This window comes from Neophocaena asiaeorientalis, unplaced genomic scaffold (assembly GCF_003031525.2).
Source record: "Neophocaena asiaeorientalis asiaeorientalis breed wild unplaced genomic scaffold, Neophocaena_asiaeorientalis_V1.1 scaffold129, whole genome shotgun sequence".
In the NCBI taxonomy this organism is placed as follows: Eukaryota; Metazoa; Chordata; class Mammalia; order Artiodactyla; family Phocoenidae; genus Neophocaena; species Neophocaena asiaeorientalis.
In genome coordinates, this window is record NW_020172446.1 from 7031550 (window position 1) to 7043761 (window position 12212).

Below are 12212 nucleotides of genomic sequence, written 5' to 3' on the forward strand. Positions count from 1 at the left end.
GATGTGGGGTGAAGGGACCAAACTGCTGGAAGCAAAGCAGATTCCAAAGAACAAAAGCAGCTTATTCCCCTCCTTGGAAAACAAGTTCAGCTTCTGTTCCCACTTTGGTTATCAAGAGATCAGAAGCCAATGCAAGGGACCAGAATAGAATTTAAGATAATACCACAAAGATCGTATTCCACACCAATCCATCAACATGAACTTGACCTCTAGACACTTCGGCAAGTATCACTCAACATTATGATACCTGGGTCAATAACATATTTCTTCTAAAAAAATTCCTCTTCCCCATATCAGAGGTGTAGGCTACCACATATCACACGCATTGTAAGTATAGGCATAAGTGAAAGAATTTTTAGATGTTTTTTCAAAAGTTTCAATGTTCTCTCATTAAATAGAAATAGCTATTCAGAGAAGGAAACGAAGACACACAAGTGCAAAAGTGGCACTCAGAGCTCTGGCACTGGAAGCTTCTGTTGTCACATACTTTTTAAATTCTAAGAGCATTACCTTAACACCTACAAAACGTCCTCCATGACATCAGGCCTTAAACCTGGGGCACCAAACACATATAGACACAAGACACATCTCCTGGGCCTGCAGGTCCACAGAGGATTCTTTGGAGACCTCTAAATATCAGACTTAAACAAAGGCTAATACTGCACCTGAAGGACATTTTGAACAGGCGAGGAGCATAAATAATGCACTCCTGTGACAACATGGAAAAATACATCAGATGAGAAAAGAGTATAATATAAAACTATAGCATGAACACAACCAAAGTTGAACCCACACACTCACACACCCCATCTACAGAAAGAGATTAGAGACTAGAAGGAAACACTGAAATACCAATAGTGGCTGTGCTTCAGAAGGTTGAGATTAGGGGTGATTTTGAAGTTGTTTTCTCCTTTCATCTTTCCAAATCTTTAATAATGAGCATACACTACTCTTTTATAGTGAAACAAACAAGCAAATACTTAATGACCACTTATCGAGTGAATGGTTGTCACCTAACTCACTTATCCTAAAATTTTATGAAGATATAAACTAGGTTTGGGTCCAGCATATGATTCCAATGTGTCCTAAGAGGTAAGCAGAGCAGGATGGTGTGGGTCAGTACAGGAGATGAGCACAGGAATCTAGGGCCCTGCAATGAATCTTGGCTCTGTGGGACCCTGGGTGTTGGTTTCCTTATCCTGTCAAAGAAGAGGCTGGACTAGCATAGTGGTTCCTAATCCTCAGTGAGTTACTAACTGCTCTCTCTAAGTCAGGGACCCTTCTCTCCAGAAGAAAACCCCAAATATGTCCGGAGCTTTCGGAAATAATCCAGGAGGCTATGGGTTCTCCAGAGGTTCACGGACCAGGTTAAGAACACTGGTTGGTTAATATGTTCTCTTCTGCAGCTCTGTCTCCACGGCCACAGGGAGGTATAATATGGTCCTATTTCCATTTCCTGTATCTTTGCTGAGGGACTGGTCTAGCTGCTGCTAAAGTATGCCAAGGTCATCAGTTTTCTGCCCCAACCAATGTCACCTTTTAAAAGTGTGGCTTAACTATGCAGTCTTCTTTGCAGATAGCAAGGAGCTCTGGCACCATACTCAGAAATTTCAGGCTAAATAGAACCCTAGGCTGCTGGTGTAAAATCAAACCATGAAAAGTCAAGCACAGCAGAAGATAACTGAGACACCAAGAGAATAAAAGAGAGACTCCTTTTCCAGAGACATTCCTGCCAAGCCCTGACACTACAATTAGAAACATGTTTTAAGAACATGGTTACCTCAGCCTTAGAATTCTCCAATGGTAACAGGTAAACAAAGAAGGGATTACAAGGGAACCCCAAAAAACCGTCTTTGATCAGCGACAACTTATCGGCCAATAGATGAGACTTTCTTAAGCAACTTACTACACATAACTATCTTGCTCCATTTTTATTTCTATCATCAATCACCTACCCATTCAAAGCCAAGAAAATATTTTCCCCAACCCCAGGATTCAAACAGGATTGACAGTTTTCAATTCTGAATACTCTTATATTAGCTCCACTTCAAATGTCGAAACAAATTAAAAAATATCACACACCAGTAAAACTGCTACAAAATAGTACTTTAAACAGGTTGGAGGTAGGGGTATGGCTTCATTCTGCCATATCTCAGTCACATCTGGCAGTTCTGATTCCCTAATTCTGTTTCTGAAATAACCAACATAAAAACAGACAAGAGTCAGGAATATGCCAATGTTTCCAACGTTTCCAGGCGCTTCCTGATTGGCCCTTCTTCCTGGCATTACTGAGCTTTCTCTCCCTGACTCTCCCGCCACCTACCATTAGGCCAGTTCCCTTCTCAGGACTGACACAGGGGTCATCAATTATATGTACCCAAAGTCTTCCGTCTTGAAGGTGACTTTAGAAGAAGGTACAGGGCTATCTGGTATACCACCTCCGCCAGGGGGTTGAGAAAGTCACCCCTTCCCAGGAAGCAACCAGGGGTGACAGAGTGTGATGCTCTGTAAGTTCTGACCAGGATCAGACTGCAAAAATAATCCTTTTGGCCACAGAAAACCGGTCTAAAGCTAAGGTGATCAGCTTAAGTCAGGTTTAAATCCCTTGTGAGTTTACTTCTGGCTTTTTGTTGACGCAAATAATCACAATTCTTCCTCTGAACTACCATACTACAGTGCCCTGTTAACTTAAAAAAAAAGGGAGGGAGATGTTTAAAATGGATTAATTTGTTTCAGATAATTCCAGTAGGCCAATGGTGGGGTTCAGCTTGCCACCCCACAGGCCACACTCCAAAGCAAGCTGCTTTACTGTGCAAGGAGTTTGGAGTTAACTAGCAACAAGCCTGAAAATCTGGTTACGTATATAAGTACAAAGCTGGTTCATCAAATCCCTGTTCTGGCCCTCAACCCAATGCATTTCAACTAAGGCATCATCTACCTCCTTCTTAACGTTTATCAAACACTTGAATAGGTAACATCCAGCCACTCTTTGGAGATGGTTCCCTTTTTCAGACACTGGGTTGCTGAATTGCTCAGAAGCCTCTTGGTCCTGGGCTCCATTACTGGAGCCTTTACAACTTTCCCAAACCTCCATCTCTCCCTTTTCCTCACTCCTTTCATCCTCCATGGGTTCTGGGTTTTCCTCCTGGGAAAGCGAGTCCTGGTTTGGGCCATGGCCCTCCACAGTGGCAGACTCGCCTTCCTGTAGAGCAGGCCCACACAGAGCACTCTCCTGGGGACCCTGAGCCAAGTCTTGGTTCTTGCCAGACTCTTTAGCGGGGGACCTTTTCTCTTCCAAGGCCTGGATGACGTTCTTGGGAGCTCGGGGAACTTCTCTCAGTTGTCTCACTCGGTCCCTTTTCTTCCTCCTTAAGTGAATCCAGGAGTTTTCTATGGCTGTTAGGAAAAGGCTAATTTCCTCCTTTCCACAGGGAACTCGTTTATGCTGGACCTGTTTGGAGGAAAAACAGAATTTTATAGGAAATCACTTTTCCCCTCTGAAAACTCCTTAGAACTTTCTTTTTTAAAAAAGAAAAGAGGGCTTCCCTGGTGGCACAGTGGTTAAGAATCTGCCTGCCAATGCAGGGGACACGTGTTCGAGCCCTGGTCCAGGAAGGCCCCACATGCCGTGGAGCAACTAAGCCCGTGCGCCACAACTGCTGAGCCTGTGCTCTAGAGCCCAACGAGCCACAACTACTGAGCCTGCGTGCCACAACTACTGAAGTCCACACACCTAGAGCCCACGCTCCGCAACAAGAGAAGCCACTGTAATGAGAAGTCCGCACACCGCAGCAAAGAGTAGCCCCTGCTTCCCGCAACTAGAAAGAGCCCCGCGCACAGCAATGAAGACCTAACGCAGCCACAGATAAACTTTTTTAAAAATTAAAAAATAGAAGAAAAAATAAAAGAAAAAAGAGAGATTATTATAAGTACTTCTTCAATGTGCTTATTAGCCAGGTACCTTCAGATCGGTGAGAATTTTTTCAATCCATGTTGTCACAACTACTATGCCTTCCACTGTCTCAGAGCCCAAAGACGATGCTTTGAGGGATAATTCTTTCATCACAGATTCCAATACTACAAACGTAATGGGTTTCCTTGGCTTCTCTAATTTTCTTCGCTTACTTGGTGGTGACTGAAAGAAAAAGAAGGCATGGGAGAAGAGGGAAGGTTATCCAAATAACTAAATCTCATGCCTTATAATGAATTCAGCTTGGGAAATAACCATGACCTCTGCTACCAATCACAGAGCACTAAAAACACAAAGGCCTTTGCATCTTTATGTTTAATACTCAAAACAACCCTGCAAAATGGGTTTATCATCTCCCCATTTTACAGAAGGGAAAAACTAAGATACAGAGAGCCTATGTAATCAGCTCCAGGTCGCACAGTTAGTATTTGTCAAGTTAGGATTTGAACCCCAAAGCCAGGTTCTTTTCTGCCATACCATGCTGCCTGTGTTCTGGCTATCAGTACGTAACTCCTCCACTTACTAAAGGTCCTTAATCTACCTGTTGTGCCCAAAACAGGCCTGTGCAAGTATTTCTTTCATGGCACCTCAAGGACCCCAAGGGCATTGTGTTATTTTCTATAAAGAAATGCATGGCTTAAAATCACCACCTTGTAGCCTGAGTTTATACTTGCCAAGGCTTGAAAGAAAGCAGCTGGTGAGCCACAGTTTGGGAGATCACATGCTAGGAATGACCAGGGCCATCAGAATTACATGGGCGGAAAAGGACGCTGAATCTTGGTTAACATTAGGGCCAAGCCAGTGGCTAGCTAAGCACTGCCTCTCAGCTGGGGAGAGGGGACACCAGCACCGAAGAGAACAGCGGATTTGAAAGCCGGTTCCACATAACTCAAGGTTGTCGTCTTTCTTTAAATTTCAAGCTTGGAAAGTGATTTACACTCTACCCACTAGAGGGACTCAAGTTCCATTTTAAAAACCAAGTGACACTGCTGTATTTAAAGTTTATTTCTTTAAAGTAAAAACTTGCTAAATTTTTAAAAATGACTCAGCTAATACCAGATATATTATGGATACTTTAAGAGACAGACTTGTAGACAACTTTTATCAAAGCTTAAAAAAAATTAAGCTAATTCTAAGGTTAAATGGGTCAAAATGAGCAGGATTATAAGAAGAAAGGCTCAAAAAAAGAAAACACCTAGTCAGCTTTGAAGATCTTCTCCTAAAGAAAGGCCTCTGATAATTGTGCTGCTAACTCCAGTTCTGCCTGGAAACAGTGACAGAGCACGTCCATATACACACATAGTCAGGTCCAGTTACTGGGTGAGGCCTTATAGGAACTAACCAGTAACTCCCTACCCCACACATACACAACAAAATATCCAGTTTATTCTATGCTAGAAAACTTTTAGATGGTATTTCTTAGAAACAATCTACATTTTCCCTTTACACCAGATACTAATAAAAAATGGAAATTAAAGAACAATAGAAAACAAGCTTAGAAGAAAAGGACCAAAAACAAAGGGTGTGTGTGTGAGTCAGAAACCTGCTCTTGAGAAATGAATGGTGGACTCTAAGCCCTGAGTCTGAACTTGCTCAGTTAATGTTTCAGACAAGATGAGACAAATTTATGTTGACATTAAGATAGTAGTATTGTTATTACTCAATCACCCAGCATAAGAAACATAATTTCTACAATTACGGACAGCCTAACACTTTGCACTAAGAGGAGCTTAAGATATGATTATTACGCTGGGGGTGAAAAAAGATGGTGGTGTTGTAGGAGGAGGATGGGGGAGAAGAATCAGATTCCCTTTCCACTTCCTGACATCCAAGGCTGTTAACATGGAAAGGTCACCGTCACAGGGCCATCCCTGACAGCACACCAAAGGTCATCTACAAATATGGCTAGAAGGATAACGCCCCATCTCTCTTCTGACAGAGGTGGTAATCATTTGTGCTCACAAATTCCAACCAGCAAAGTGAAGATACTGCTGTGTTTCTCATTTCCTGCACTATTCTTCTCCAAAAGTAAGAATGGACTCATCATCATTTCTAGAACTAAAGGAGAAAAATGCATCCTCCCCAAACTTAACAAGAGCTCTATCAAGGATCCACTTTACAAGTTCCAAGGGAGTCAGAAACAACAAAACAGTTTATTGTCTTCTTACACCAGTACTAAAATGTAACCTTCTCTATCTCATATATTGCTCCTTTACCTTGCATCCTGGCTCCAGTGTCCCATATACAATGGTCAATCAACAAATCTGGTATTTCTGAAGATTTTTAGTGAATTGTTTTAATACACACACATATTCTCAGGATTGTTTTAGTTTTACTCTATTATAGAAACTAGGTAGGCACTCAAAGAGACAGATAATTTATACTTTAGAAATTCTCAAAGTTTTTAAATGATTAAAGATTAACTTAAGCCTGGCTTACAGCAATCATTCCTCTCCCTTTCTCGTTCGTACTGTAAATTCTTAGTAGGCAGGGCCAGAGTAAAATACAGGAGCAGGTCTTAAAGAAATTAACAGTTAAATTCAACTCCACAGGTTCAACAGTAGGTAACTGTATATATACCCTGTTACAACACCAGTAAGTAGAAGCTATCTGTTTTTCCCTAATTGAGATGATCTTAATTTGCTAATATGCTTTTAAATCTCAAACCACAAATATTTTCAATGAAGAGTTCTACACTCAAACTGTCATAATATAGTTTACAAGACAAAGTAACATAAATAATTCAACATTTTAAAGCATAAATTTAAAAATCAATAATTTACAATGGTTAATTCAGTTTAGTGCAAAGACTCAGAAAGTGAATTTACAACTGGTTTTGGATTAGAAGATGAACTACTGCATTGCCCAGCTGAAATTACAATGTGAAAGACGTTTGCTGGGGAGCTGTAAGTCCCGCAGCGGATACAGGTTTTGTATTGCTTGAACTGCAAGGATTCAATGAATAAAAATCAACAGGGGGAGGAGCGTCAAGTGTTACTATACTGAAACCATAAATTGGACAAAAACAGTTCTTAAATTTTTAAAATATGCTTTACCTAGCAGAGCCGTCTTTAAATTTCTTAAATCATCACTCTTATATTAATTTCTAGATCTCAGTGGTACAATTAGTCAGGAGACTTTCAAATTAGGTGTAACCTGACGCAATCCCGTGTAGCATCTGCTATGCTGCTGAAGCTCTGCTGTTAACTACAGCTAAGGCAGAAACTCCCAATGAAGCCACAGGCTGCATGAAAGCTTTAAGAGCTCCCTCGTATCTGCAGGAAAAGGGAGTCATTCACTAAGATCTGCTGAGCATGAAGTCACAGCCTCCTCGTTTAGACAAAGCAGCTTCCAGAATGGTCTGGAGGGGAAAGGAGTGCTCCTGGCTACTGCACTGGGGTCCTCCCTGCTCTACCATACTCTGAATGGCTACTGCCCCAGGTCCTCCAGGAACAAGCAGAATGTCTGTAAGCTGTTATTCAGCACAGGCTGTCATTTATGGAGAAACAAAGCCAAGCAGCCAACACTGACACCTGGCTGGAATACACACAGGAGGTGCGCTGGGAAGGACAGTCAGACCATCTTGCCTTATTCAAATGTGTATCAGCTCTGCTGCCATGAAGTGGACAAAATATTTTGTTGTCTAAAAGTGCGGCTTCCTTATTAACAGCCCAGTGGCATTTCTGTTGTTACCTAATCTGCCAGGTTACTGTTTCTAAAATGTCCCTGTAATCATTCCTAGATATAGTCAAAAACAATAAAAAGTAAAAAATCAAGGGGAAGAAAAGTTTATGTAGAATGCTACCTATCTAAGAAGGGGTGGCTATAACTACATGTGTGTTTCTTTATACTAAAACAACCAAACAAAAAACAATGGAAGGATGAATTATAAAATCGTTTAAATAGTAACCCAAGGAGAAGAGGGATTGATTGGGGTGAAAGAGACAAGAGAAAGAAGCTAGACTTCTAACTATATCCTTTTCAATATTTGATTTTGAAACCATGGGTAAATATCTTTTACAATTACAAAACAAAATTAAATAGTACAAAAAGAGGCAATCCCTAAAAATATAAAGTAGAATGAAACAAATGAACGTAACTGTGTACGGACTGGTGGCATAAACCCACAAAAAGGAAACATTCCAAATGACTTTAAAATCCATCATGAGACAGTCCCCAAGGACAAAAGAATGAAAAAAAAAAAAAAAGCTATTTTCACAAATCATTTGGTGATGTTAACTTTGAGACTGCCATGGTGTATCATGGGCCAAAACAAATGAGTAATTAATTATGGTCAAGGACTGAGATTTTTGGCATGGAATTTTTGAACGGGAGATATAGATAGACAATTGGTGAAGTTAAGTAGAAACTAAATAGAAAGTCGGAACTAGGATGTATTTTATCTTTAAAAACAAAATCGAAAAATAGTTGCTGCCAGCTCTGGGGAAGAAAAAAAACGTATTTTTGGGGGGAGCAACCTGTCATACTAGACAGGAAGGGAGCTACTACCCAAGACTCTAGTATGATAAGACGACTCAGCATCCAACTTGAATAAACGCTCCATGGGCAAAGATGGGACATAATCTGTGTATCAATAAAGATAATAAGTGTAACAGACTGAAAAATACTGAAAGTGTAAATCCATGAGTTCATAATAGTCTAAAAACAAAACCTAAACCACCGTCTTTGGTCACTTCTGGGAGATGCTAGGGAACCACTAACTCATTATTCTTAAAACTGAAAAGTAAAGCAAAATAATCAAGCATTTATCCTGCCTTTACCAGATGAACTGTACCTCAACGTAACCAAATAGTTGATAAGGGGAAGTTTCTCTTTATAAGTACTTTAGCAATAAAGAAGGAGTAATAGAATCGGAATATCAACATTCTGCAACTCTAGATGAATTAATGGATCCAGGCAATGATCATCAATGACTGCTCACATTGTAAGAAGACAAAAGCAAACATTATGTGCCTCCTGATGGAAGTTCTGAAGCATACCACACACCACCTAGAAAGCAGTCTCCCCCCCACCCCCCATCAAAACTGTACAATATCTGATCATGCCTCTGGCTCTAACTGCCAATTTATAGGAAAGACAGGGTCTGAGGAACATATTAACACCACGGAGATGCACTCAGAAAAATCCAGATATAAAAAACTCTACAGGACAAATATCCCATTTTCTTTAACAAATAAATTACAAGGGAGTGGGTGACAGAAGGGGGAAAGAGGGGGTGGACAACCATACTAAAAGCAATTCAAAGGATATATCTATCAACTGCAACACATAAAACTTAGTAAGACTCTAGTTTGACAAACTTTAAAACATCTGAGACAGTAAGAAAAATTTGATCAACTATACAGCCAACATGAAGGAATTATAAATTATTGTGGTTATGTTTTTTTTTAAAGAATCTTTACCTTTTACAGATAAATATGAAAATGGTTATGGATAATATACTGTCTGAGATTTGCTTCAGAATCGTCAGGGCAGGGGGAAGGAGTATATGGAATACAGATGAAACAAGAATAGCCACGAGCTGTCAACAGTCAACGTAGGTGATTGATAGGTAAACACTAGGTGTCTTCCTAGACTGTCAATCGACGCAATATTAAAATTATTTAACTTCAAAAACTAAAAACAAAGATATATATTATGGAATACAATACAAAATTCAAATGCATATTAAAGAGAAAAGAAGAGACTTCAAGAGCACAGAGTGCTTCCTGGGAAATTCTTTATTGTCACCTTGATGCCCAGGGATTTGTCAGAAAACATTTCCTCCTATAGCTGATACTTCAGTGGAAAAGTCTGAGAATCACTGTACCACATCATTTATTCCTTCATTTTCATTTATTTAATAATTATTATTTGAGGACCAGACACTATACTAGGTTGATGCCATGTAGAAGACACAATATGGACAAAGAGTGAACACAGGAGCAGAATCCCAATATCAATTTAGGAAGAGTGAGGGCAAACTTCACAGGTGGCAGTATCTGAACTAACTTGATAGATGGGAGTCTGATGGTCAGAGAGTAATCTCCTGGAGAGGGATCAGAGAGCAGAAGCTCAACATTACTGGGGCATCAAATATGGAGGTGGGTGAGAAGGAATGGTGGGGAATGACAATACAATATATTTTACTGAGCATTTACTATATGCCAGGCACTGTGTTAATTATATTTAATCCTCAAAACCCTATGTGGTAGGTACTATTATTACCCCCATCTTATAGATGAGGAAACTGAAACTTAGAAAAGTAACCTGCTCAACATAAAGCTAGACAGGGGCCAGCACGCAAAAGGCTTTTTCTATACACTATGCAATAGTTTTGGTGTTATCCACCATGCCACAGTTAAACAGAATACCAATACAAACTACTAGGTCACAAGGAAGTTCATGCAGAATATAAATGACTGAAAGAGATAAGTCCAGAGAGATTTCTATGGGCTGCATGGTTAAGAAGGCTTTATGCAGAAGCGGGAATTGAGCTGGGCTGCAGTGGAGGGAAGTTCACAGGATGGATCAGAGAAAGGGCTGTGAGCAAAGGCTGTACAAAGTCAGTTATGACTCTGGCATCGTGAAAAGACTGTGGAACTTCTAATATCATAGAAGACAGTACAGTCAGGAAAACAGGGAGCAATTAGGATGGAAGGGAAAGTCAAAGACAGATTTGGGAGGCCCAAGGAGCCACTGAGGAGCTATACATTCTTTGAATGGTGAGTTTAGGATGAATCCAAGTGACTGTTACATGGAAGGCTGTTGGGATGGCCTATAAGCAAGGTGATGAAGGGTTGCCTAAGTAGGTTAATACATGGCTAGGCTGGAATAAAAGGCAGTCCTTTGGCAGTACAGTGAGTAGGAGCTTAGGCTGTGAAATCAGACTAATCTGGGCTCCAACCTGACTTTTTAGAGCCTCCAATTTCCTCACCTAGGAAGTGGGGATAATACCACGTATTCAACTTGTCAGGTTTAAATAAAATGACATAATGTGTGCGAAGCATTCACATCACAATTTGAAGCACTATATCCACTGCTTTAAATCTACTATACCTATTAACGTCCTGCTTGCAATGCTGCTCCTTAGTAGAAGTCCTACATCATTCCTTTTAACATTCAACAAATACTTACCAAGCACCAACTATGAGTCAGACACTGACAATTCCTCCTCCGTGAAGTCCCCCACGCTAGCCCAGCCTGAACCATTTCCTTTTCTGAACTCCCTAATTCCACACCATTCTGGTCCCTACCATTCATTTCATTACTTACTCATATATAAAATTCTGTATCAATACTTCACATGTTTTTCTCTCCCATACAACTGATCATCATAAGGTACAGAAAATGGTATCTTATTTCTTCGGTATTATCACAATGAACATCACACTTAATAAGAAAAGTAATTAAGAGGAGGAGCCTTAGCTTGGGTTTTGTTCAAGAGCTCAGCTCCCTAACCATCACATCTGTTTTACAGCATAATATACAGTCTGGTAGAGTACTGGTTTTCTAACCATGTCTTAAAAGCAGAATCCTTTCAATAAATAAAATTAATACATAATACTGACAAAAGCAGATCAGCTCTGGTTAAAATGAGAGACAGCCCTGAAGTATGAGCCTTACATCTGCCCCCAACTGTCATCCCCTGGGCACCAACACGGAATCCCTCCTCTACCTAGAATTAGTTTGAGAACCTGTGGAATAGAAGTGGAGCACTATCAGAGGACCCCCACTCTGACACTAACAAGGTTACATAATTAATTTGACCCCTTCCCTCCATTTGTTCTCCAAAAAGCCCTCTAGTTATTACTCCCTAGACAGGAAAGACCCAGGCTCAAAGGAAATGTCTTGAACCCAGGGAGGTCATTTTTTAAAACCAGAGTTCCTGGGCAATGCTCAGACCAAGAGTGCACAATTTACTATGGCTACATTATTTTCTCTTTTTCTTTTAACAAGTGTCAAACGTCTGAAAGCAAAGCAAAGCAAACCTAAAATAATGCCTTGAGCAATTAGAGGAGAAGCTCGGACAAAGAGGCATTATAAGTGGCTTGTTAAAATTCTGTAAAGAACCATCCTTACAATATGTTTCCTTATATTTGTCATCAGTCAAAAATGAATGTACAAAATTCTATCAACACTAGGACTCGTCTTTTTGCTGTTAAAATAAATCCAGACAAGAGCAATGGGCTTAGTGTGGGCACCTGAATCAAAAGTGAATTGGAATTTTTCAGCATTCAGC

The 12212-nt window shown here is 40.3% G+C and overlaps 1 protein-coding gene across 2 annotated transcripts in view; it reads right to left on the bottom strand.

The window, feature by feature from the left end:
- Positions 1-1918: 1918 nt before the first annotated feature.
- The window catches only part of METTL16 (methyltransferase 16, RNA N6-adenosine), a 53523-nt gene continuing 43229 nt past the window's right edge, over positions 1919-12212 (bottom strand). For both annotated transcript variants that reach the window (XM_024735702.1, XM_024735693.1), the window contains 2 exons: positions 3962-4135; positions 1919-3451 (listed from right to left, as the gene is read on the bottom strand). In XM_024735702.1, the coding sequence (XP_024591470.1) occupies positions 2828-3451; positions 3962-4135 (798 nt within the window). In that variant the 3' untranslated portion in view covers positions 1919-2827. The remainder of the gene's footprint in view (positions 3452-3961; positions 4136-12212) is intronic.